The sequence below is a fragment of the Oreochromis niloticus genome, linkage group LG17 (genome assembly GCF_001858045.2).
Source record: "Oreochromis niloticus isolate F11D_XX linkage group LG17, O_niloticus_UMD_NMBU, whole genome shotgun sequence".
Lineage (NCBI taxonomy): Eukaryota > Metazoa > Chordata > Actinopteri > Cichliformes > Cichlidae > Oreochromis > Oreochromis niloticus.
In genome coordinates, this window is record NC_031981.2 from 22,987,746 (window position 1) to 23,015,317 (window position 27,572).

General features: G+C 44.2%; 2 protein-coding genes and 1 long non-coding RNA gene across 4 annotated transcripts; 2 read left to right on the forward strand and 1 right to left on the reverse strand.

The window, feature by feature from the left end:
* Positions 1-2,973: 2,973 nt before the first annotated feature.
* On the forward strand, positions 2,974-9,303 carry LOC112842574 (uncharacterized). Its single transcript, XR_003214397.1, has 2 exons — positions 2,974-4,853; positions 6,205-9,303. It is a non-coding gene; the product is annotated as an uncharacterized LOC112842574 (long non-coding RNA).
* tspan12 (tetraspanin 12) lies at positions 8,744-16,270 on the reverse strand. Of its 2 annotated transcripts, none has more exons than XM_025899368.1 (7): positions 15,344-16,270; positions 14,839-14,921; positions 14,521-14,656; positions 13,300-13,365; positions 10,359-10,466; positions 10,126-10,269; positions 8,744-10,028 (listed from the first exon to the last, which is right to left on the reverse strand). In XM_025899368.1, exons 1-7 carry the CDS (start codon positions 15,491-15,493, stop codon positions 9,696-9,698), a joined length of 1,020 nt encoding a protein of 339 aa, XP_025755153.1. In that variant the 5' UTR covers positions 15,494-16,270; the 3' UTR covers positions 8,744-9,695. The 2 variants fall into 2 exon arrangements, with proteins under 2 accessions (XP_025755153.1, XP_025755154.1); XM_025899369.1 differs by having other exon boundaries at positions 15,379-16,250.
* A 685-nt stretch (positions 16,271-16,955) lies between these two features.
* ing3 (inhibitor of growth family, member 3) lies at positions 16,956-25,065 on the forward strand. Its single transcript, XM_003448750.5, has 12 exons — positions 16,956-17,115; positions 17,257-17,328; positions 19,513-19,613; positions 19,689-19,754; positions 21,642-21,738; positions 21,826-21,897; positions 22,729-22,845; positions 22,926-23,092; positions 23,557-23,750; positions 23,825-24,017; positions 24,110-24,148; positions 24,240-25,065. Exons 1-12 carry the CDS (start codon positions 17,088-17,090, stop codon positions 24,354-24,356), a joined length of 1,263 nt encoding a protein of 420 aa, XP_003448798.1. The 5' UTR covers positions 16,956-17,087; the 3' UTR covers positions 24,357-25,065.
* Positions 25,066-27,572: the final 2,507 nt, after the last annotated feature.

Genomic DNA, 27,572 nt, shown 5'->3' on the forward strand with positions numbered 1-27,572 from the left:
TTCAGTACTGAGCCACACCCCCTCATGATGTTAGATTGATTAGACCAGTTTTGATCGCTATGAATGAAAGCAAACTCAGTTCTAAACAAGAGCTAGCATGTTTTTCATTCGTTGATCATATATTAGGTATAATTCTTTTATTCATCCATTTTCAGAAATTACATTTTCATATTTAATGGTTTTAATGTAATTCTGAACCAAAGCAGCATTTCTTCATCCGGAGTTTCATGCAGGAGATATGAGAGAGGCTCATAAAAGCTTTTTCTTTATAGCCTTTATTGTCTACACAAATTGGTTTCTGTTAAGGTTTTTTAAGGTGCCGGTAGCTTTGCCCACTTTTAGTAACAACAAACAACAGTGATAACAAGTAAAAGAGCAAGACTTTGCACTGACACCATCAGTGCACACCAGGCCTGTGCTGAGATGTTTGGACTGAATAACAACATCAATCTACATTGATCAAGAATCTAATATGGAATCCCATCATACTATATCACTGTCATCAGGTGGGAACAAAGCAAAACAAATGTAGCCTGTTTTACCTGATGGGATACAATGTTGTGTTGAGTCACAAATTCTGAAGCCAATATGATAACCTTATCCCACCAATGCTGTGGAGGTTCAGCTTTTCAGATGCAAATCAAATCACTCAAAAACATAATCTTGAAAAGTTTATTAAACAGTGTCATATGAACAGCAAAAACTTACAAATACAGCAAGACACACATAGCAAGCAAAGAGAAGCAAACCCCGGGGTGTAGAGCCAGCAGAGACACACAAAATGGACAGAGAGGAAAAAAAGCTGGTTGGGGAATATCAACCCTCCTCTTATATAGGACTCCCCAACCCCTCCTCCAGCTGCTGGGTAACTTTACATTTCTTGCTTTTTACTTGGACAGTATTAATTTTCTACTAATAAGTATTTTCTCAACTCTACAAATGTCAATATTATCCCAGTTATCAATTTAATATGTTTGTCAATACTTTTCCCCAATCAGTTGTCATTCCTACTTGGACTTTGTTTCTTTTTTAATCTCCAACATTTGTGTTACATAACTCTCTGGCACTATGCCATAACTTTCCAAGCTCTATTCCAACACCGTGTCATTCATCATTTTCAGTTGGGTCCCTTTGACAGTTGTATTGCCAAAGTGAGTCCACAAGTCTGCAAAACTGCAGTTAAAGGTTAATCTTCATGACAGCTTTGTCGGCTTTTGTTGCCAGAAGTAGGCTACTATATTTGATAAGGAAAGGTTTTTCTAGACTTCGCGTAAGTGAAGCGAGAAGAAAACAGAATCCCAGGTAAATCCTTAGTGGGGCCAGGTTTGTTTACCTTATCAGCTATAGGAGACGTGCAGAGAGAGAGTCCCAGGTGCGTACTTAGCAGTGCCAAGTTGAATTAACCCTGAGTTCACCGTTGGCCATAACACGATCAAAGGTTACTTATTAATCCTGATTACTAGATTTTCAAACAGTATTGGTCCACATGTGCTCAATAAAACAAGTGGCACAAACTTTATTAATATAATTTTAGATAATATTTGACTTAAATATATGGCTCTTGTGATTTTAACATGTATGTTAAATGCTTAACATGTGATTGTAATATATAAAACACTCCAGAATAAATGTGCATATATGAGTATATATGTTTACATAGTATATATGAGTATATGTCCTGTGTATACAGGTATATATGTCATAAAAAATCCACAAAAAATGCTGTTGAGAGATTGCTGCTGCTCCTGCAGACTGTAGACATTAGAAAGTCCATAGGAGAGATGTCAGCTGATTAAACAAGTGTTATGAGATAATAATAAAATGCAAAGATCAGTGACAGCGCTTGGAACCATAAGGCAGATTTTAAAAACTGTGGGAAATAAACTGAAAACAGAATATTAGTAGGGCAAAAGAAAGGGGTTGTCATTGTAGGGTAAGAATGTAACAAAAAAAATCTGTACACATAAAAAAAATAAACACAGAGGAGTGTGAGAGTGAGCGCCATGGCGATGATCTGAGCCACGCCGATGGACACACCCAGGAAACGCAACACTTGCAGCTGCTTCGTCCCATAGATGAAGCTGTAGATCTTTGGACCGTAGCCCTAAAACACGCGCGCGCGCACATACAATGACATGTTAATATCTTCTCCAGATACTGTATAAACTATAGCCGCACGTTTGCATCATGGTGCTGATCCAGTGTCCTTCCCTTGTTATTTATTCTGAGTGTTATAATAATACAGTAATAAGAATAAAAAAATTAAGTAATAAATATGAAATAATGTATTTATGATGATTCAATTTATTTGACTATCCACTCTGTGCAAGGCAGAAAGCTTATTAAATGTTTAAACCGCAGAGATACAATAATTTTGCTGCTGTAGAATCAGCATTTTTGTCATATTTGAAATATAAATCTGATATAATCTGTTTCTTAATGTGTTTTTTTTTTTTTAACACAGTTTATCTGGGCTTAGCAGTGTCTAGGAGTATACTTGCTTGTGGCCTCCCCGTAGCTTTTACCAATAACAAGACTGCTGTAGATAACAGTTTATCATTACACACTTTTTCACTTTCACTGGCCATTTGATTACATTTCTTTAGCCAATAAAACTATTTTCTATCATTTTCTTAGAATTATTAGAATTATTTTTAGTTTCCTCAACATGAGTGACTCCTTTCATCGTTTCATTTTAGTATCAATCTCTAGCAAGCAGATGAGATTTACAAAGGTGATTCATATGACTCAGTGATGTCACTTGGCAGACCAGTATGTCACTCGGGGTGGTGAATACAGGAAAAGGGAAAGAAAAAGGCCCTATACAAGAGGTGATTACAGCTAGGCACTAGAGACAAGTGGTAAGATAGGAAATATCTTTCAGTTTTTGGAAGCCCTTCTTTAGCAACTTCACCCTAACCATGGGTGGTTCACCGGCAGCCTGGTGGCTGTTCAGAGCTTTATTAGGTAAATAAAACTTCTGAAATTCCCCTACTCATAAAGCAAATGTGTCAATGGCTGTTACTGCTCATACAGTAGGTGTGAATGAGCAAAAATTAAACTCTCTCTAGATGTGCAAAGCTGGTAGAGACATACCCCAAAAGACTTGCAGCTATAATTACAGCGAAAGGTGGCTCTAAAAAGTATTGATGCAGGGGGGCTGAAAACAAATGCACGCCACACTTTTTAGATTTTTATTTGCTTGAAATTTTGAAAACCATGTATCACTTTCATACCACTTCACAAATATGTTCTACTTTGTGTTGGTCTATCACAGAAAATCTCAAATAATAACATTTTAGTTTGTGGTTGTAAGGTGACAAAATGTATAAAAATTTCCTGATTGTGTTATATTTATTTTTCAGAAACTAGATTTTTGTTTTTAGAGGTTTTTATGTGGCTCTCATCCAACGCGGTATTTCTTTATTCACTTAAAACACAGAGGCTGCGCTGTGAAAACAGAAAACATGAGTGTGCAGCCGGCAGAGGAAATAAATTTCTTGTTCACCGACTTTGAAACACCACAGCAGCAGCCCTCATCGGCTCCAACCCTGCTCCCCTCCTCATCCTCATCCTGACCTGGTTCCTGCATCGCTCCACTCACTGTAACAGAACACAATATCAGACGCGTGTTCCTAGCAGTGAACCCCAGGAAGGCTGCCGGTCCAGACGGAGTAACTGGCAAGGTGCTAAGAGCATGTGCCCACCAGCTCACCCTCATCTTCAACCTCTCACAAGATCAGGCAGCCATCCCACCCAGTCTAAAATCAACCACAGTCAACCCAGTGCCAAAGAAGTCTCCCATCACTAGCCTGAATGATTACCGCCCTGTGGCCCTCACGCCGGTAATCATGAAATGCTTTGAAAGACTAATACTTCAGCACATCAAGAACTACCTGCCCCCAAACCTTGATGCCATCCCCATAGCCCTCCACGCTGTGCTGAGCCACCTGGAACAGCGACAGAGCTACGTCCGAATGCTCTTTGTGGACTACAGCTCAGCCTCCAATACAATCATCCTGGATATTCTTATCACTCATGTGAATGAGTTTTGTGTGTGTGAATTAACCTGGCCTTGTGTTTCACACACAGGACTTATCCTTGGCTCCCTCCCATCAGTTTCACACACCTGGAGGTGATGAGCTCACCTGTTGTTTGTTTTTAGTCTTTGCTTGGTTGTTTAACTAATCACAGTTCCTCTGTACAGGAATGCTCTCTCTTTCTGTCAGTACTCTTGCTGCAGTATTTTGGATTAACTTGAACATCCTGATAATAAGCAGTTACAGTAGTCCAGGCTAGAAGTGATAAATGCTTGCTGGAGAGAACCCACAGAGACTTAGGGAGAACAGGACAACTCCACACAAAAACCAACCGGGCGTTGGATTCAAACCAGGACCTTCTTACTGTGAAGGGACAGTGCTTGCCGCTGCACCACCACGCCACCCAGAGTCAGAACCAAAGCATTCAAACTAGTTTATAAAGTGGGTCCGCATGCTCCAACATTAGTGTGTGTGGTATAAAATAACATGTTTGATAGTGAAACACACTCAAACTAAACTTTGTAGCTCTGTGTGGACGATTCACTAAAGAACACGAATCGCAGACGGTTCTGTCTGCTCTTTTCTCTCTGTGTTATATCAGCACATATATCACACTGCTGCTGACCTCACAGCTGGGCTGACCTCTGGCTCTCTGCTCTCTCAGATATGGCGACATGGTAGCAAAGACCATAATGGGGAAGATCTTCAGCTCCATCTGCTCTCTAAGTGGCATGCTGGTCATTGCCCTGCCGGTCCCTGTCAAATTTAGCCGAATCTACCACCAGAACCAGTGAGAAGAAACGACCGCAAAAGGTGAACACTTTATCCATCCATATCATCCATCCACAGACAAACTGTCTTCAGAGTGTAGCTGGAGGACAGCAGTGACCTGGGTTTTAAATGCAGGACTTCAGTGTTTTTATGAAGAACTTTTTGTTTCTAAAGAGTTTAAAACTTTGTAAAATTAATAGAATGTGAAGAAATGGGTGCGGGCAGCACTCATGTATTCCCACACTTAACCCCAAGACTGTGCTGTGACTCTGGAAGCATCCAGTTTGCCCTGAGGCACGCTAACATCATTCAAAATAGTGTCAGATGAACATCTGTACAGATGTGATGTTCCTGGAATACATACCTGATTAATTTTAGCAGCTGAAAGCGCTCAGACTGCAGCTTTAAAAACTAACACAGAAACTTTAGAAGTCTGCAGTCATTTCAGATCTACAGACCAGAATGTAATGCTGGTCATTACACTGAACCTTTCTGGTAAGACGCTGCCACCGTGTGGTGAAGGTGTTCATTGCATATTTGCAGAGGTGTTTACAGAGAGCAGCTGTGGATGTGGGTGTGTTTACAGCTGTGAGTGTTCAGAGAGAAATCCAAAGTATCTCTGAGAGGAAGCAGGGCACTTCTGAAGTAAGAGGGCCGGCTGCTGCAGAAGGACACTCACACATCAGTGTGATGACAGCAGTTTGTCCTAATTTAGAAATCTGAGTTTGTGCACAACCCACAGGAGAAAAGAGAGGAAGACACAGAGAGTAGGAAGCCATCCAGGCTTTACTTCCTCCCAGCATCAACAAATGAGTTTTCTGGTTGTGCTGGAGACCTTTGTTTATCCCGCTGGGAGTCGGACAGAAACATCATGTTGGAAAGTTACCGAGAAGCAATGAATCATGTTTCTGCCTGCAGCCTGAACCCTGCAGAAGATCTCTGAAGAATAAATATTATCAGATTCATACAACACATTATCTACTGAGCAAAGCTTTTATGTTCTCTCATGCACATCATCAGTCACTCAGCTTCTGTCTGCAGAAACCATCACCATCACATACATGAACTTATTATCTGTGCAAATTAGAGTTGATGCTTCAAACTGAACCTAAAGAAACTGTAAAATTATTTGCAAATCTCCACCTCAATTTTTATTCACACCAGAACACAGAAAACATATTTAAACATTAAATAAATGTTTAAACTGAAAAAGGTGGATACTGATAAAATGCTGGAGGAACATTGCGTAACTAATCAGGTTAGTTGGCAGCAGGTCTATAACATGACTCACTCTAAAGGGCATCTCGGAGAGGCAGAGATTCACCCATGTACGAAAAAATCTATGGAACATTTTCAGAATAATGTTTCTCACTGTGAACATCCTCTACAACAGTACATGACAACATCACAAGATTCAGATCATCTGGAGAAATCTCCTTGTGCAACTCAGTGCACCGTGCCTTCCACACATGCAGGTTAAAGCACCATCATGGCTCCATCGTCAGTGCCTATGAGGCTGGCAGCTGGCACATCTGGAAAGGCTCCATTAGACCGGAACAGGTGCTCTCCTCAGCTGACAAACCATCACAGACTGATGTTAGAGAGGAAACATGGACCCGTCCTACTTCACAGATGTGTCGCTGCCATGAGATTCAACACAAGCTAATATTTTAATTAAAATGGTTCCTTTTCTCAGTTTAAACATGTAATGTTTCTGTGTTGTGAATAAAATGAGTTCATGAGGTTTGAAAACCATCACATTCTGTTTGTATTTATGATTTAGACAGAAATACAAACAGACAGCATCCCAGCTGTTTGGAACTGGGGTCGAATAAATACATAAATGAAGCACGAACACTAACAGTGTGAGCGCTGCATACAGACTGTATGTAAACACATGGCTCCAGAGATCATGTGACACTGTACTCCCATGCAGAGTCAGAGAGCAGGAATCCAGAATATGTCCAGCTGTGGGAGGTCTGGGAACGACTCCCAAACATGGACAGCTGGGAAAGGTCATTTCTGTGACATCCTGTTTCTGCCATATCAGTAACATCAGTGCTGGAAGTGTAACTATCCGATCCTGCCAACCAGAACTTAAACAACATAAAAACCAAATTCCTCACACTGTGTTAGACTTCAGGGCCTGGTGTTTCCACTGCTGCTGTTCTACATCTGAAGCTGAGCTGAGTTACTGCGTCACACCTGAATTGTATTTGAATAATAAATGATGTGCTGCTAGAGTTCCATTCTTATTATGGAACATCTTTTAAAAAATAACCATAATTTAGTGTTATTCAAAGTAACCATGACTATACAAGGCAGATGAGTGCAGGTTAAACAGGTGGGTGTGTGATGGACGGGTACAGAGCAGGTGATGGTTGGATTCAGCACCACATCACTTTTATACCAGCTTCAGACTGTCTGCAGCTGCAAACCAGCCACCACTGGAACAACTGCTCCTCTATGAGCATCAGCTGCTCCACCACAGCAGATCCTGTTCCCCCTGGAACTCACAGTCAGTGGTTACTGTGATGGCCAGCAGCAGCTGGAGGCTTCCTGAGGTTCAGACCAACCAGTTGTTTATTCAGTAATATTGAAAATCACAAATCTCTTACGCACAGGTGGCACATGGCCCCGTATTAAACTAAACCTAGAATCTAAAATGAGAGCAGATATAACTGTCCATCCCGTGGTGCCCCTGGAACCTTTAAAAAGGTACTCAGGATGCTGGGCGACTCTTGGCCTGAACACCTAGAGGAGATCTTCACTGAGGAGTAAACACAGGAAACGATAAAAGATGACGGATGTCTCTGTGAGCGTGTTCTTTTATACAAACACTGAGTGATGCGTGTGTGCACATGTACGGTTTAAAACAGGACCTGACGCATTTCTCAGTCTTCACACTGCACTGCTGACTGTACTGCCTGCCCCTCAGAGCGACCCCTGCGTGGGGTCGGAGGGACCCCTGTGTGGGGTCGGGATGCTTCTGCTGTCATATGTCCGTAAATGCGCTGACTCAAGCTCCAGATATGAAGAGCTCCATGGTCATGGCCATCATGTCAGTGTGGTCACATGACCAAGTGTGAAAGGAACAGCTCTCCAGATGTGCCTTTCACACTTGGTCATGTGACCGCACTGACACAAATGCTAGCCTATCCACAGCCTCACAGCAGGTTGTGAAACACACTGAATATAACCCACAGATTATTTCTCAGGGCCACAGGACAGACAGAATGATTTATGAGCCGGGCTTGTCTGTTTTTGAAGGGACAGGCTTGGGTTCAGGTACGTAGGTTTGTGAGTAAATAGCTCAAACAAAGATGAAGTTCAGTTTGTCACACGCTGAATCACACGACTCATCAAACACAAGGAAACACGAGTTTGACGTGGTTTTGATGTGAGAGCGGTGTATGATCAGAGACAGTCTCAGAGGCCTGTGCGATACGTGAAATGCTGTGAAACTACACAATGATCAGATGAGTGTACAATAAGCCGTGTGATATAAAAATAGACGTGGCGAGTAAAGCGAGCCGGTCTGCCCTCACAGACGCTGGCAGCCTGAATGAAACAGCGCTGGACAGTTGAGGCCGGAGCGACGAGAGTCAGCGACCTATTAATAAAGCGTACAGTGGTAGTAGAGGTAGGATTTCATGCTCGCTGGATGTGCAGAGCTTTTCACTGCAAGCAGCTGACACCCTGTATCCATGTTACCGTCTCCGCTTTCTCCCAGCAGCTGCAGGAATGTCACAGGTTTCACTCCAAATCCAGAAGCTCCTCCCACATCGCCCCATCTCAATAATCTGAAATATCATCACAGCAAACAGTTTGTGAGAGTTGGGTCATCCACAGATGCCCTCACCTGAGTATCAGAACAAAGCTGTGAGGTTATTTTAGTCCCAGCTGTTACAGTAAGGAGCCATGAAAGTGCAGAGGAGAAGCCGTCCGTCTCAAACAGCTTTAATATTTTGTTTTATTCCAGTGAAAACGCTGCAATAACAAACAATAAATATCCAACACCATGCACAGACTCTTACACTTCCTGTGGGTGTACAGTCTCTCAGAGAGCTCCATAAATAATCCAATTCAAAAGTCATCTAATGTTCCAGTGGCTCCTGACACAGCTGTCAGGAAAACATCTGGAGTCCGTCTCCAAGCGGCTGTGTCCATATGTTTGGTCTCATTAGAGGCGGGGAGTCCAAACAGGAGGAAGTCTGTTCTCTAACATGTTCTCTGACTTCATCATCCCCAAGAACAAAATCAGCTCCTTTAGAGTTCACGATGTCTGACAGGAACAGCCTCCTCTCTTCCTCACCTGTCTCACTTGTCTCCTCCAGACCTGCAGTAAGCCCCCATTCAGTCCATTCTCAGTTTACAGTCTGTTCTTCAGACGACTCACAGTCCACCAAGAGAAGAACGAACAGAGCAGCAGCTACACCCAATACCATCACCTGTCAGACTGTCAGAGTGGGAACGCCTTCACTCTGACCAACAGGAAGCTGAGAGGGTGCACACATCTACATCTGATATCAACAATAATCCAGTGGTGCGGTTGAGAGGATGTGATAGAGCAAGACTGTAAAAATAAAAGATTCTTTTCCTGGTTTCCTTTAGAAAAAGCACATGACCTTCCTTATTTAAACAGTAAGTCCAGAGTTTACCTTCAGGAATTCTTAAATTTTAACATAAAACTGATGATGCGTAGCTGGTGTGTTCCCCTCGATCAGCAACAGGCACGCGCTGACACGCTTTTTGTTCTGTGATGATCGGAGCTGCAGTAACGCCAGGAGGTCATCGGGGGTGTGGCTTTGCTCTGAAGCTGCCGGTGCTCGTGTTCTCACTGAGTAAAGGTTGTCTGGTGTTGGACAAGCCGGACGAAGCTTTTCAGGCGGCGGCGTGAAGTCGTTCCATCTCAAACTGATGTTTCGGTGTGGTGGCAGCCATGTTGGTGCAGCCTTTATTTGAGCGGCTGCAGCCTGGCTTTAAAGCGTCTGCTGAGGCTGCCTGTGCTGCTGTGTCAGGGTCGGGGTCATCCGGTGGCGGCAGTGTGGGCGGGTCCGGCTCTGGAGCCTTCCGTCCATAATAAAGTGCCCAGAGGAGTGTGAGAGTGAGCGCCATGGCGATGATCTGAGCCACGCCAATGGACACACCCAGGAAACGCAACACCTGCAGCTGCTTCGTCCCACGGATGAAGCTGTAGATCTTTGGACCGCAGCCCTAAAACAAACACACACACACACACACATGTAAGAGGAGGAGGATTGAAGAGCAGCTGGGTCATCAGAGGGTGTGTCCTCTAGCAGCTATGGCTCACCTCTTGGTGTAGGTCGCTGAGGTCGTGGTAGTGGGCATGGCGAGCGCAGCCTGGATACTGATTCGAGCAGCAGGAGTCAGGTGGCCACTCCATCTCAGTCATCTCCAGCCAATCAGTGAAGTAGATGACACCGCAGCATTTAAACTGAGGCCAGGTGAAGAAACATCTGTCAGTACACAGGCAACATGACTGCACCGTGTGTGTGTGTGTGTGTGTGTGTGTGTGTGTGTTACCTCCGTCTGAAAGCTGTTCCAGGTGTGTGTGAGCCACTGGTAACGCTGCAGGCCGTAGTTTGGCATCCGAGACTTCAGGCTGATCATGTCAGAGCGCTGCACTGAGGGCTACACACACACACACATACACACGCCATGTCCATTACAGTGAAACAAAAGTAAAAAGATCTTAAATCAGTGATGCTCGCTGCTGAAACATTGCAGCTTGTTCTTGATGGAGAAACATGAGTCACACAGCCGTGGCTCCTGATTGGTCACAAACAGGAAACTGAAGTTTAGGTTTCTGAGGGTCATGATGAAGGAAACACAGCTGCAGTGTATTCTCAACTGTGTTAGACACGTTGGTGTGTGTGAGCTGGGGTCACTTTAACGTGCGCTCACTTCAAGCATGAAGAGAAGTTGCAGCAGCGGCGTGTGGACGCCATCACGCTCCTTTCATAACATGTGAACATACGTCAGCTGATCACTCTGGGTTTGGACCCAGGCTTTGTGGTGGTCTTTGAAACAGTATTTAATGTTCTGTTGGTTGTCAGTTGGATCAGTGTGGTTCACCGCTGTGCTGAGCAAGCTAGAGTTTGGTTGTTGTCAGTGTTGGGGTGCAACGGAATACCTGTACTGGCGTTACATATTTAAAATACAAAATATGAGTAACTGTATGCCACTACAGTTACTATTTATATAGGTAATAATTAGAATACAGTTACTTTGTTTCATATGTTAGGCTATCCCCTCTTTATCCACTCTCTAATTTTGGTCATTAAACGCATTGCCAGAAACCCAAACAAAACACGCAATAAGAGGCTCTAATGTAAGCGTCCTGTTAATGTTGGTGGCGTCAGTTACACAATGGACCCACAGCAAGCACAACAGAGCCAGCAGTGCATGGGCAGGAATGCATTTCTTACTTTGAAATTCCACCACCACCTTACATTTATAGAAGAAAGGGATGGGCGAAATCTGACCGTGCAATGCAAACTCTATTTGCCAGCAGCCAAGCTACTCTCAGTGTCAAAATACTCCACCTCCAACCTAAAGAAACATCCGGAAGTAAGTTCTTTTTTAAAAACTAACCTACTGTAACTACCTTGTTTTAGACGTGGTAGCTACCTGGGTTATGTGCCACTTCAGTGTCTTCGATGCACTGTTGCTGTGTGATTTATTACAAGTACTGAAGGCTGCATTACAACCTGCTAGCTGCAAATAATCATGTGCAGTTCTGAAAGCAGACAGAAAGAAAACATATTACTCATACAGAAATAGTTTTCTACACGAGATCGATGCAGAAAGTGCAGCCTTACCTAATGTCCACCCTACTGTTACTCATTTTATACTAAGATTTAAAAATCTAGTTGGTATTGCTTTCAGAACTGCACATGATTATTTGCAGCTAGCAGGTTGTGAATGCTATCCATCAAGTCTAACAGTCTGTGGTCTATGAACTAACCTCAGCTAATGAATGTTAGCTCAGTGGCGAGTAGCCTTCATTTAATAGTAATAAATTAATAAAAAAGCAACAGTACATTCATGTAGTTGTAAAAAGCATGACAATATATCAAGTAATCCAAAGTATTCAGAATACATTACTCACATTGAGTAACTTAACAAAATACGTTATAAACTACATTTTGGGCCATGCATTCTGTAATTTGTAGTGGAATACATTTTAATTGTAACCTTCCCAACACTGGTTGTTGTGTAGTTTATTCCTATGTGTACCCCGCTGTCTGAGCTATTTCACTTTTGTATGTGTGTGTCTGTCGCCTGTTTACTCGTTTTATCTTTGGTAGTCTGTTGTCAGCTGTGCTTTGTATTTACTTCCCCTGCCTCGTCCTGTGATTACTGCCAGCTGTTCCTTCTGCTGGCCTCATTACCTCCGGTATTTATCATCTCAGTCTACTCGTGTCCTTTGTCCAGTTCTTCTGCACTGCCGTGTTTTGGCTTTTGTTTCGTTCTGATTTTACCTTCCTCCTCCTCTGTACTGCAAGAATTCCAGCCACTTTCCACACAACAAACCCAAAACACACTACAGTGAGCCTGAGGCCTCACACACTCAGAACTTCAGGTTTTTACTGCAACCCCCCAAACAGGGACCAACCTGAGGTCCATGTGTGAGTGTCTGCTCGACTGATAAAGAAAAAAAAAACTTCACTACGATACCCACAACCCCCTGCAGGCAGCTGATCCAGAGATAAAAGATGAGCCTGAGGTCAGAGTTCAAAGGCTGGCTCAAACTGTTGTGCTTCAAAGACAGCATTCAAAATGAAACTTTATAAACAACAAACTAAAGAACATATTCTGTCACCCCTAAAATCTGATTGAGCCAATCAGATTTTTTCTTTAGTTTGTTGTTTATAAAGTTTGAAGATCACCTGAAACTTTGAGAACTTTGAGAAATCAGCAGGAAAAGCTCAGGCTGTAAGCAACGAGTCAGGAAGCGCTGCTCAAGGCTCTCTGAGCTCTCCCAGAGGAGCAAGCCTTCAATATTTATTTTGTTATCGTTAGCGTGAGTCTGACACTCACTGACCTACGAACTACTGCAGGTAATGTACCCTGCAGTACTGGAGTAGATGTATTAAAGTACTTTGCAGGTGGGTGTGAGGTGACGGGCGTGTCGTGACAGCGCTGAAAGAGGAGCCGGATAAGTCTGAGATTCCTGATTATTATTAGAGACAAGCCGGGAGTCCAGCCGGTGCATGAGGCGAGAAATGATCCGTTTAGGACAGAAACACTTGCATGTGTGCGACACCACCATAACTCCGTACTGACAAACTTGTTGCCATGACGATCAGTCAGTGAGAAAAAGCTGCAGAATTTCACATGAACAGAGGCTCAGTTATGAAACATGATTATAATTTTACCTGCTCTGATGGTTTGTTGGTTAAACACATTCACGTCTGACTACATGACACGTTCAGGGACTCAAAGCTTTCAATGTTCTCACCTCCTCGTAGGTCCACACAGCACTGGCCAGCTCCACACAGAAGATCACCAACAGACTGCCGAAGTACTGAAACACAGGCGGAGACGAGTTTAGTCTGATAATCAACCTAAAACCTTTCTGTCAGAAAGCCGTGAAGCCGACGTCGTCCCCTCCCTCAGTGACAGCCCCGAGGCGTCTGCAGCTCTAAACTCTGAGCAGCACAGTAATGTGTGATGTCTGAAGCTGGTTTTATCTCCTTGTCCACCTGAATAACCTACTCACTCACAAACATGAGTGACATCTACTGTTATGTAATCTCACAACTAACTGAGGTGTGTGTGTTGGAACTGGCTGAGCGGGTTCCCATCATGCCCTGGGGTAGTCCCTGTAGCAGACTGAAGCTCCTCTCAGCAGCTCATCTTTCGGAGACAATCTTATCACCTGTTGGGAACAATGGGGCACCCAACACCTGGCCCTGCCCAATCAGAGCACAGCAAACAGGTGGTGTAGTTCAAACACACAGTTGGGTGGACAGTGTGACCTCTGTGAGCTCTACCTGAGAGTCCAGAGTGGGCTGTGTGTGACATCATACACCTGCACACCTGCTGACAGTGGTGGACTCTGGACTGAGCTCAATCCTCCCATATGCAGGTGTGTGAGGCGGGTGGAGCGTGTGGAGGTAGAGGCTGACCTCTTCACCTTGTTTAGCAGCTGGTGAGCAGATGATGCTCTGATAGGCTGCAGCAGAACCAATTGATAAGAGCTCAGTCTACCTGAGGAGTGTGTCATTATGATGAAGCTTAGGTGAGTCTGCCTCAGTGCTCATAGGGCTTCAGGTTCAGAGACATCAGCTCCAGGTTTCTGATGTTCCCACTTCACTGTGTACGCAAAATGCCAACCCCATCACAGGAAGGCGGGAGCCGCGGGCGCTTGTGTCATGACATCAGTCTCAGTGTAGACCTGTCACAGCTAACACACTGATCAACAGTCATGCAAACATACAGGTAACACACTGACCAACAGTCAGAGCAGCTAACAATGTTTCCTCTGCTGGCTGATTCACAACAGAGACTTCATCTGTGCTTTTCCCAATGTGTCAGACCACTCAGAGACTGTTTCCTGCTCAATGCCAGCTGAATCCAGGACGTGGACTTCCTGCTTCTGATTGTAAAATCTGAGATAAATGTCGTCTTTGGTTAAAGTAAAGATCCTGTCTGAAGTGTCTGATGTGAGCATTCGTACCCAGGAGAGCAGCAGCAGGTCACACCTGAGCGTGCCGCAGTACCCCACCATTGCCACGATGATGAGAAAGCAGCACACGGCAACAATGACGGGGTGAACAGCTGGAGAGTACGTGAGGACGGCAGCTTCCTCCAACCTGCATATACACACACACACATGAATTAGCCTCCATGCTCTGAGCTTCACAAAAGCAGCTGTTTAGTTCACATCTGGATCATCTATCAGAGACAAGGTGTGTCAGATAAAGCTGATTAAAACTTTCAGGTGCTGTCACCTGGTTGGCTCTCATACCTGAGCTGCAAGCCCGGCCAGACTCACCTGGTGTGGGCCGTCAGGGTGAGAACGGTGTTGAGAGAGTCACGGATCCACGCCGCCACTCCCAGCACACATGCTGACATCAGCTGGACACACAGAAATAAACACATGGATATGTTTCTGCTGCCTATAATAACATCTGAGAATGTGAAGCAGGCAGCGAGGAACACCCGGCCTGCTTCACCCCAGCACTGCCTGTCCCTGTACACAGAACTACCACTAAACAGTACTCTCTACACAGAATTACCACTAAACACAGTATTCTGTACACAGAATTACCACTAAACACAGTACTATGTACACAGAATTACCACTAAACACAGCACTCTGTACACAGAACTACCACTAAACACAGTACTCCAGACAAAGAACTACTACTAGACACACAGTACTTTATGCACAGAACTGCCACTAAACACAGTACCTACAGTTACTACAGTAAAATACTGCATTGTTTGACTGCTTTAGTATAATGACTCTAACACACTGATCATTAAAGGGCAATTACACTCTTGTAGTCGTGCGCGTGCCCGCTCCTCTCACCCAGAACAGCAGGTTGAGCGCGTACAGCAGGCAGCGCAGACACCTCACTGCGTCCTCGCGAGCCATCCCGACCGGAGCTCCTCCGCGTGCCGCTCATCTGAGCCCGGGGCACCATGGCAACATGCTCGCTGCACTCACACAGCACGGAGCGCTCAGGAACTGCGCGTGCTCCGTGCGTGAAACCCGCATTCCGTCCCCGCGCGCCCTGGCCCGCTCGGTGACCAGCAGCAGGTGGTCCTCACTGCGCACGCTCCGAACCGGTCACCGCTGTCCGCACACCTCCGCACAGATCCAGACTGTCACAAAATACACGGACACACACACACACACACACACACACACAGAGCTCCGGCAGTCTGCTGCGTAACAATCCGAACCGTCCGCTCCTCTGCTCCTCCTGCTGCTCCTTCTTCACTAATTAAAGCAGCAGCAGCTCCGCCTCCTCCCTCACAGCGTCCGGGGGGAGGACAGAGGAATGTGTCCGCCTCCAGCCGCACAGCCGTGGGGTCAGCAGGCCGAGATTGAGAGGATGAAGCTGCAGGAAACACACAGCGCTTGGAGTGTTTGTCCACATAGTTCTGGTCATAAACTCTTTGCAGCAGCACTTTTTGTCCCGAAATTATGTGGACACTTATTTTAGGCTACCTTGTAATTATTTTCCACATACTTTCTGACTATTTGCACATATATTATTGTGTTACACACGGGACTGCCGGACACTGAACATAAAGACGTAGAAAGAAAAATGTATGACAAAAGTATGTGGACATAAACTTCCACGGAAATACAGTAAGACATATCGTTTGTGTCTACATAATTTTGGCCATTTAGGCTGCCTGTTTGTTTTTCTGCTCACACTTGTGATCAAAATTATGTGAATGCATGTGATTGGCTATCTAAATGGTAAATGGATGGTTCTTATAACACTAATCTAAAACAATATATATACCCAAAAGTATATAGACTAACATGTACACTCATTTTAAAGTTATTAAAATCAATGATAAGAACTTATAATTAATATATGATCATTAAAATAGAATCGCTGCTCGGTTCATGAATAATTATAGTCACATGAAGTGGGATATGTTTAATTAACAGCCGAACATGTGTGAAAACACAAGCGAATGTGGACAGAAGTTACCATACAGCTTATACTGTTTGTCCACATACTTTAAATGTGTTAAATTAGTACCACAACGCACAAATCTAATATTTAATACATGAACAAACATATCTGAACAGAAATGGTGGTGAGATGGATATATTCTTACTATCTCTTTAGTTGTTTCTGTCCACATATTTTTGTAGAAAAGTAAATATAATTTTCAGCTGGTCATTAATGCAATTTTTCAGGTAAAAAAATGTCCCAAAGCTTTGTGTAAATGTGCAGTCGAAATGAAATATTTTACAAGGCTTGAGAAAAACAACCCTCTTGCTTTTTATTTGCAAATAAATAAATAAATAAAGGATTACTGTACTGCCTAAAAGACGTAAATAAATGTAAATACAAATACAATTCCCATGATGCATCTGTCCTGTCAACGCCTGCCTGTATTTGAACCAATCAGAGCGCAGGCAGACGTTTGCGTCAGCATCCATGACCTCCTTTTTTCTGGGTATTTTTTCTGGGCAGACGTTGGCAGGCGGCGCCATATTGAAAGCAGAGAATTGTCGGAGAAAACGGCTGAAAGCTTAAATTAAACACGATGCTGTACCTGGAGGACTACCTGGAGAGTGAGTATGGGACTGCAACGAAGCGGCGGCGGTGTGACAGGGCTCTGCTGCGCGTTAAATATGTGTTATTTACCGGCTAGGTCGGCTCCGGCAGTTAGCCTAGCCGTGCTAGCAGGTAACCGCCTTTTCTTCTCCTGGCAGTGATCGAGCAGCTACCCATGGATCTCCGCGACAGGTTTACGGAAATGAGGGAGATGGACCTGCAGGTTCAGAGTACGTACAACCCCGCCGCCAACGGCGCCACACACCGGCCACACCACACCGGGGACACGCGTGCTGCGGAATGCACACATAGTGGCAGCCCTGCTGGGACTGTCCAAGCAACAGAGTCGCGTCCCGGCGCCGATGAACGCCCGAGCTGCGCTTACTTAATTAGCACATGTTAGCACAGGCGGCTAACGGGCTGAAACCCAGTAGATACCAGCATGAGACTGCAGCACAGCATCCACCTGCAGGGTCACATTCACCTACCTACAGGGACCCCTCCCCTTTAACACTGCCGATCCGAAAGTTCACATTCATGCACATGAAAAGTAAAGTTGCTAATAAAGCAACTTTAAAATGATTATCGCTGTTAGACGCTCACATGAGGTCCTGATCATCATTTTAACACTTTATAAATAAAAAAAATAATCAGTTATATTTGGTCTAAACTGAGATTATTTAACAGGATTTCTGTAAATATTTGGGGGGGGGTTAAGTTTAAATTTAAAAAAAAAAAGGTTTTAGTAAAATATGTTTTGGTAAATTAAGTTGCTGAACAAAATTAATTTTGAACTGAAATTTAAAATGAAGGATTATTAAAATAGTAATCATTTCCTCTAAAATATTTTGTTTCAATCACTGACACAAATTTAATTGGACTTAGACTTAGATAAATTAAACCACTTTCTAAACGTTTGTGTGTGCAGCCAGAAAAAAAAGAACAATGTTGTAACAGTGTTATAAACGCGACTCTGAAAGGTGTAATAATAAATCAGTGTTAGGGATACTCTGAATGAGCCTGTGCTGGGCGCTAGTGCTGTGTGATACTGCAGATTTCAGTATTGATCCAATACCAAATAAATACAGGTCCAGTATTGCTGGACACTTTGCTGTCATTTTTCTATCTGTTTAAACCTCAGGATATTAACCCTTTAAGACCTACCATAAAACCAAGTCTGCCAGAGCTTATCTTCATATTTTTAGATGCTGTAGTGCCATTTTTTGTGAGTATTTCAAGTTGCTATAGTAACTACATGAATTGCAAAAAAGTGCAATAAACTACAAAAGAATGTACAATTGTTTTTGTTTTTTTGTTGTTGTTTTTTTACACATATTTCTAGTTAGAGAAATTTCAGGGGTATATCCCTCAAAACTGTAAATGCAAAAAAGTTGCACAAAATAGTTTCCAACCACAGGAAATTTATTTTGAGTGTATTCATAGTTTTATTTTTGACATACACAAATTTTTATATACTGTAGGAAAAACAAAAGTAAATATTGTAATGCAAATTTGCAAAAAACAGCATGTGCATCAACATAAACTATTTCCAGCAGTGTAATTTGAGTTCTAAGCATCCCAGAAACTGTACAGAAAGCCATAAACATGAATTTTAAAACCACCAGCATATCTTTGTAAATGCCCTATAGGAAAAAAAAACTACATTTTCCGCGAAGATGATGCCACTTCTGGTTTCAGGTAGGTAATGGCGGATGCGCTCATCGTAATTAGCAAAGCGTGTTTCTGGAATACTATGGTTTTGTTGCTGCAAATGCTTTTTACACAATTTTTTTCATTTTCATTAGAGCATAATTCTGCTCTTATATTAGATCCTGGTGGTTTTCAGGTTATTTATTGGTCTTTAGGATCAGCAGACTGAGCTGTGTGAAGTTGTCAGCCTCGGTCCGTGGGCGTTTTCAGTTGGTCTTAAAAATGCACAGACTCTATATAACTTTAAAGTGATGATGAAACCACTTCAGTTTTAATCACATTGGTTCAGAGACACAGATCTGTGACATAACAGGAGCACTCACTGAGTGAGAGCTGGAGAAATAAAGTTAAAATCAAACTTTATTTATACTGCACCATTGAAGCAGGTCAGGTCAGAGAGCATATCCAATCAGTAATCAACAAAATCTGACAAATATTATCCACACATGGCACACTCACTGCTGCAGGTTTCAGCTGGCAGGAAACACTCAGAAACAAATCACATGAGGGAGTGTGGGCCAGGTGAGTCCTCAGCTCTGATTTCATTACAGCTACAGTCCAAAGGTGATCTCCAGGCTCAGAATAAGTCTGCAGTTCACCAGAGAGGAAACACCTGAGGGAGGGCCGCACTCAGACTTTACACACGTGATGTTAAAATGCTGAGTGCTGCATTTTCTCACGTTGTTTCCTGTTTGTTCCTTCAGATGCCACGGATCAGCTGGAGCAGAAGGTCATTGAGTTCTTTGTAAACGCCAAGAAGAACAAACCAGAGTGGAGGGAGGAGCAGATGGAGGTCATTAAAAAGGTCAGAGGTGGCGGATTCTTCTTGTTTCTGTGCGTGTGTGTGTGGATCTTGGGTTAAACCTGCGTGTGTTCTTAGGATTACTACAAAGCTCTGGAAGATGCAGATGAGAAAGTCCAGCTGGCCAATCAGATCTATGACCTGGTGAGTAAAGGTTTCCTTCAGGTGTCACTCAGGTGATCACAGAATGGTAAAGGTGCACATTTAGGCTTAAACGGCTTTAACATGTAGAAATCTGAGGAACCCTCAGTTATTCCACACAGCCGCCACTAGATGGCAGAAAGAGCCTTGAAGAGCCACTAAAAAACCACAAGGAGTTACTTATCCTGCAGTCTGAGAGCATTGTCACTATCACTGAATGATACCAGCTAAACTCAGACCCTTCACTTATAAATCACTGATTGGTTACATCGATCACTCATCTGTGAGATTTGATCAGTCGTTGTTGATCAATGAGAATGATCAACAATAGGGGTGCAACGGATCACGGTTTATCCAAAATCCGAACCGATCCCACTCCACAGTTCGGTACGCACGTGATCCGAAGATTCGAAAAAGAAAAAAAAGTATGTGTATGGTGCGCGTCGTCAGTCTGTCAAGCGGTAGCGCTAGCGGTCCAAGTAGCGGAGCAGAGGAGTTTGCGGCATTTAAGCAGCCCTTTGCTGCCCAGTCCGACCGGGCTAAAGCTAAAAGCTAATGGGGTGTTTAGCTGCAGACGGGAGGCCGTCGTCTGTTGTGCAAAACAAGGTTTAAACTGTGATGAACGTGCTTGAGCCACGCTATGATATCTCGTTGCGCGTCCACTTCAGTGACAAGATCCTTCCAAGCATGTATGAGCAGGAGAAGTTTAAAGTTATGGCTGAACTGTCCCAGACATCTTCTGTTGCTCCAACTACAAATGGGTGGAGCTCCAGGGCAACGGAAAGCCACGTGACCGTGACCGCCCGTTATATCACAGCGGAGAGGTAGATACAAAGCCCTGCACTGCCCTATAGATTACATTAGATTAGATGAAACTTTATTTATTTCTCGGGTGGGTTCCTCCGGGAAATTCAGTTTCCAGTAGCACAGCACCCACAGAAGTTGCAGAATGTGAGCAGAAATATACAATGTTTACACATATATAAATACAGAGTATACAAAAGGGATAAATAGAATAAATAGGAATAAGGATACAAGGGAACGGCACATTTCAAGTATTGTGAGTCTATTGCACCGTTGGATATTAACAAAAACTATTGCACAGTGAAAAGGCACTACAGCTACTTGTTCCCCCCTCCTCTGTCCCCGTTTCCCCTCCAGCGAGGAGTTAAACAGTTTGATGGCGTGTGGGACAAAGGACTTTTTAAGTCTGCTGGTCCTTGACTTTGGGAGAAGCAACCTGTCACTGAACAGACTCCTCTGGTTGTTTATGGCCATGTGCAGATGATGCAGAGGCTGCCCAGCATGGTCCATAATGTCCATATTGCACCTTAATTTGTTTTTATATAAGTGCGTGGAATGAGTCTTCAGTTGAATGTTTTTTAATAGGCAAAAAATACTTAAATAAGTAAACGGCGAGTAGAATTTTTGTCTTTTTTTTTCTATTTTTGCTGATCCGAAAATTGATCCGATCCGTGACTTTAAAACCGTGATCCTATCCGAACCGTGAGATTTTTGATCCGTTGCACCCCTAATCAACAACGACTGATCTATGAGAATTTGCATATTAATGATCAAGGAACTGACCTTCCAACCCATTGTTCCTTCAGTGGTGTTAGTTTCAGTCATTATGTGAATGTACTGTTTATGAGATTGGGGAAACCTGCAGTCAGCTGAGACTGAAGAAGTCACTTGAATGAGTGACGAAACATTTCTCCCACTGAAAATGCTACGTCCAGATGAACAGAATCAACTTTTGGGGGCATCTGTGAGATTATTAACACATCCATCAGCCCAACACTTAAAGATTCTTTATGTGTCACAGAAAAGCTGCTTGATTGGTTTAAAATTGGTTTTCGTTGTTGACCTCGTTGATCCTCTGTGTCTCAGGTGGATCGACACCTGCGTAAACTGGACCAGGAACTGGCCAAGTTCAAGATGGAGCTGGAGGCTGACAACGCCGGCATCACTGAGATCCTTGAGAGACGTGAGTAGCTCTTTGGTTCTATCCGGCAGGGGAATGTTAGACTTCCTGTCACGTGTGCCTGACTTCCTGTCCCATATCTGTGCTCAGGATCGTTGGAGATGGACAGCCCGTCTCAGCCTGTCAACAACCACCACGTTCACTCACACGCCGCCACAGAGAGTGAGTACACGCCAACACCACATCTGTTTATTGTCTGCTGCCTGGATCAGCGCCCACATCTTTCCTGATCCGTACTGATTAACCACTTAATCAATGACGTAAACGAGGCGGAGGTGTTCCCAGTTGCTGATGTCACACATCACGCATCAACCTGTTTTCCTGTTTTCCTTCTCTCACCCTAACCGGTCGCAGCAGATGGCCGCCCCTCCCTGAGCCTGGTTTTGCTGGAGGTTTCTTCCTGTTAAAAGGGAGTTTTTCCTTCCCACTGTCGCCAAAGTGCTTGCTCATAGGGGGTCATATGATCGTTGGGTTTTTCTCTGTATGTATTATTGTAGGATCTACTGTACAATATAAAGCGCCTTGAGGCGACTGTTGTTGTGATTTGGCACTATATAGATAAAATTGAATTGAATTGAACCTGAACTGCAGTGATAACCCGGGTCTTAGACCACACTAACTTCATTGTCCAGCTTTGTCCTCGTGCTGTTGTTAGCAGCTTTTAAAAGTTTAGCGTCACGATACTTGTTCTCGTTAGACCTTACATGCTGAGGTCATTTGGGGTCATTTGAGTTGACGCGTGAGTCGTGACATCAGCACAATGAGCCTCTCTGAGTCGTCCACACTGATTTAACCGACTGAAATCACCCACTCTTGGCCATGCCACTGTTCACTATGGCAACAGCAGCAAACAGAAACATGGTGTCAGATCCAAGCAGTGTGAAGCTCAGACGAATTTGGGGCGGGACTTGGTGATGGTATTGTGTCCGTCTTTAGGCTGTTTTCAGTTTGAAACAGGAAGTGTCAGCTAACCGCATGTTTGTGTGCTCTCAGAGAGAAAATATAGCGCTCCGAGCCACCACACCACAGAACATGTTCCAGAGAAGAAGTTCAAGTCTGAAGCTCTGCTGTCCACGCTCACATCAGATGCCTCCAAAGAGAACACGCCAGGTAAGAGCCACGACCCTCACCGGAGTACTCTGACCCTCGCCTGCCATGTGTTGCCTGTCTCACACGTGTGTCCTCGGCAGGCTGCCGTACCAACAGCACGTCCTCGTCTACCAACAATGCGTACAGCGTCAACTCCTCCCAGCCTATGGCCTACAACCTGAGCTCGCTGTCTTCAGGGCCCGGAGCTGGAGCTGGAGCCGGCGCCATCACCATGGCTGCTGCCCAGGCGGTACAGGCCACAGCTCAGGTGAGAGAACATCCAGTTAGAGAAGGGGTGGAGTTTCTCAGGTGATTACACCTGAAGGCCAAGCTTGTCATTTTGGATCAGTTAAAATCTTTTAAAAGTTCTTTGAAAAAAGCGACAGCGTCCAGAAACATTTGTTCCACAGAGAACACATTCACAGCATGAGCAGCTGGTCCATCTCCATCACCTCTGAAGTCATATGCAGACATTCTGTTCATCATCATCAGTGCCTCAACTGTGCTTCTTTGCTGTGTTAGTTGGGTTTCCAGTATAACTCAAACCTGAAGTTTCAAGTAACTATCAGTCTGAGATGAGCAGGTCAAAGAATTTTTAAATCAGACATGTTGAATCACATTTGGTTAGTTCAAGGACTGAAGGATGGTAGAAAATCTGACATCTGGCTACCGGATGTGCTTGTCTGTGTTACTGACCTAAACATTTTACTGCTGATGTATCCATGTGAGCAGATGAAGGAGGGCCGGCGGACATCCAGCCTCAAAGCAAGCTATGAGGCCATCAAAAACAACGACTTCCAGCTGGGCAGGGACTTTGCTCTGTCCCGGGACAGTACTGCCGGATACTCCTCCTCCGCCCTCGCCTCCACCCTCACCCAGACCCTCACCCCCAGCACCACCTCCGACTCTCGAGGACGCAAGTCCAAGTAAGACCACCATCTTGGCTGCTTGCCTCCAGCGCTCAGAATGGATAAACACTTACTCTTCTTCCTTTTTACAGGAGCAGCATTAAGTCTTCCAACCATCAGTCGTCTTCGTCATCGTCCTCCTCCTCACTGTCGTCCTGTTCTTCGTCATCGGCGCTCGCTCAGGAGCTCTCCCAGCAGGCATCAGTGCTGCCCGAAGCCGAGGCCAACAATCAGGTGGACTGGACCTACGACCCCAACGAGCCCCGATACTGCATCTGTAACCAGGTACACACATACACGCACACATCAGGTTCGCTGATGGACCAATCACTGACGAGGCCCCATAGACTGATGGTGACTCCTCTTCTGTGTTTCAGGTTTCTTATGGAGAGATGGTCGGCTGTGACAACACAGATGTGAGTCTTTTACCTTCAGGTTCTGACCCGTTTCCCACGGAAACGTGTGTCTGTGTGTGTATGTGCTGACCGTGTCTGTGTATGTCCTCAGTGTCCGATTGAGTGGTTCCACTACGGCTGCGTTGGGCTGACGGAGGCTCCGAAGGGGAAGTGGTACTGCCCTCAGTGCACAGCGGCCATGAAGAGGAGGGGCAGCCGCCACAAATAGACACACCGCCTTGTAACCGACATTCGAGGCGGCTGAGGTCAGAGGTCACCAACAGCAAACTGCTGATCATCGGACACTGAGGATTTAAAGCCGTGTGGAGGAAGTGATGTCAGCTCTGAGAGAAATAAAACCTGGGTTCACTCTAAGCCTAAAAAAACCACAGTCTCTGCCACTAAAGTCAAGATTAATGCTCACATCGTGACTCCACATTTAAACTGTCATTTTAATCCCCAAAACTAGTCTTTGTTATTCAGACTCAGTGCAGTTAATCCTGACATTTTAAACTAGTCAGAATAATTAATGAGTCTTTCTGTCAGAGCACAGATACTAACCCAGGTTTTATAGTTGGTTAATCTGGGATTATACTTGGAATAGCTGAGTTTGTAAACCAGGTCTTTTTGTCTCCTTCCATTATATGCAGATTTTTCCCAGAGCTGAAATTATTTCCCATGAGGCCATGCTCCCCTCTCACTCATTTAAAACTACAAACAGGATGGGTTGTTGGACTACAACTGTGGATGCCTGTTGGAGCCAAATTAGATGAGTCTCATTTGACCTCCATAGAAAGCCAGAATGTATTGTTTGTGAGTGTGTGTCTGTGTGTGTTGGTTTGTGTTGTGTTGGTTTGCGTGCGTGTGTGTGTGTGTTGGTTTGTGTCGTGTGACATGTTAAAATGAAGAGTCCAATAAAGCGATGTTTTGGTAAATCAGCTGGTGCGTTGTTGTTATTTCACAGCTGTAAACATCTGGTGGGTGAGAACTTCAGGCTGCCACGTAGTGCCGTTTATTCATTAAATCTGTGTCTCTGAAGTCAGCGTACAAAGACTATCCGCATGTTTCCAAGCAGAAAACCACAGTCAGTTCACATCATTGCTTTATAGCAGGGGTGCAACCCTAGGCACGCGTGCCACCGTTGGCACGCGAAGGGTTAACTGATGGCACGCACGACCATAGCTGGACTGGCCATCGGGCATAAGGGCATTTGCTCGGTGGCCCGATGATTTTTTTTTTTTTTTTTTTTTTTTGGGTGGTGGATTGGCCAGACGCTGGTCGGTGTGTAAAAATAACTCAGTTGTTTGGTGGTGGCTATGGCGGAGCTTCCACAGATTCAGTAAAATTAACAAGTGGTGAAGACTAGCAGGTGGATGAGGGAAGGGGAGGCAGGAGGAGGAGAGACCCGAGGCAGCCGCCGGTCGGAGCGTCAGGTGAACTAAACTTCAGGTAAGAAGTTATGACCTGCAGTCTATCTGGGTCAGATATAAACCAAGTTTAGGTGGAGTTTATTTTCGTTGTGCTGACTTTTTACAGTCAGTTACAATAACTTGTACTGCGTACTAGCTAGCATGACGGAGTTTCTATACAGCTGGGCGGGTGCTATGATTTTATCGATCGTGAACTTTATTCATAAGGTTAGTAGAGTTGCCAACTGTCCCGTACAAACGGAATCGTCTCGCATTCAGAGAAATTATTACGCGTTTCGTGTTGAGCTGAGAAGGAACACAGTTTGTCCCGGACTTCAGCCAGGATGGAAAAAGACACAAAGCTGGAGTTATTCTGTGTCTTTGCTGCACAGCTGCATCATCTTCTCCTCTCATTCTCCCCCCTCTCTCTCCTGTTGCTACTTCAATCATGAAACTGATCAATGATCAGCTGATCGGCTTTTCTCTCTTGTTTGTTTATCGCCCACTTTGCGCCAGAAAGAGGAAACCGCCGGATGTCGCGCTAAACAACAGCAGCACGTTTAAGCTTGGTCAGCTCTTGTTAGAATGTATTTAATATTAATTTCTAGTATCAGTTGATGTTTGCTGGAGCCACAGCTGTAAAGCTGCTGGTCATGATATCGGTTTGTATATCTGGTGAGAGGGAAACATGAAGATGAAACCAGATGTCCTTACTGAATCATCAGAGCTGAACAGGTGATGGAGAAACAGGTTTACCTTTTAGGCGACATGAATGAGTTGAAGGGAAGTTATGAGCTGTTTCTGAGAGACAAATAACACCAGGATCCTTTTCTGTGTAGCTGACAGCTGGTAACTGTGCAGGGGCGGATCTAGCAAAGTGTTGCCAGGGGGCCAGGTAGGGCATTAACAGGGAAAGGGGGGCACAAAGAAGTACTTTCTTATTCTCATTTAAAATGTCTGGCTGTTATTAAATAATTATCTGAAGCTTACAACCAAAGTTTTTATCTGACGTAAAATGAATAGAAATCATACATTTACCAACAAGACAGTGTACATCACTGTCACAACAGCGTTTGTTTTCATTCAAAGGCTTTATGGCTTTAATATCTGGGGGGCCGGTCTTTAGTCAAAATGCATCCATAGACTCGAGACACAATGCATTTTTGGGACTTTCAGGTGTATGGACCAATGTTTTATTTTCTGATCAAACCAGAAATCTTTAATGAGCAGCTAGATTTGTCTCGCATTAACTGGCTGAGTTAATGCCAGTTAATGCGACATCGAAGCAGCTGGAATCCACAGCTGTGCGTGTTCATGGAGCTTGCATTTTCACCTGCTGGACATCACTACCTGACAAGTTTAACTGTCTTCAGAACACTGCAGAGGCCTTATTGACAGTATTTGGCTCTACATATCTGTGTGAGCAGATTTTCTCTCACATGAGTGTCCTCAGGTAGCCGTCTGAATGCTGGACACTCGGAGACCTGTGTCTCTGAGTGGGAGACCAGAGATCACATTAACATGTGTGTCTCTGTATTAACAAACATACCATATTGGCCCAGTTTATTTTTCTTATCATTGTTGTGAGGAGACCATAAATAGCATTTGTATTTTCTGTTGTACAGTTCATTTGCTGTTATGGAGTTCTTGTTATGAATAAAAAGTGTCTTTTTTTTGTTTCAAAATAGTTGATAACTATTCGCTGATAGCTGCCAACATTTGCAAACAAATATAATTCTATAAAGTGGTTCTATATAATGTGTAACTGTTCATATAGAGCGTTATTAAATTTATTGCTAATGCAATCATATGGCACACTGACTTCTGAGGAAATTTTAAATGGCACTCGCCATCAGAAAGGTTGCCTACCCCTGCTTTATAGTTTGTTTTTATTAGTTGATGTTGCTGCAGTTCCTCTACCGTCCGGCAGAGGTCAGCCTGGAGACTCCCGGATCAAAATAGCAGATAAATATGTTTACAGTTCTGCTCTCTGTGGATAATTTCCCTTTAATAGCTCTGGGGGTGGGGGATGGGGT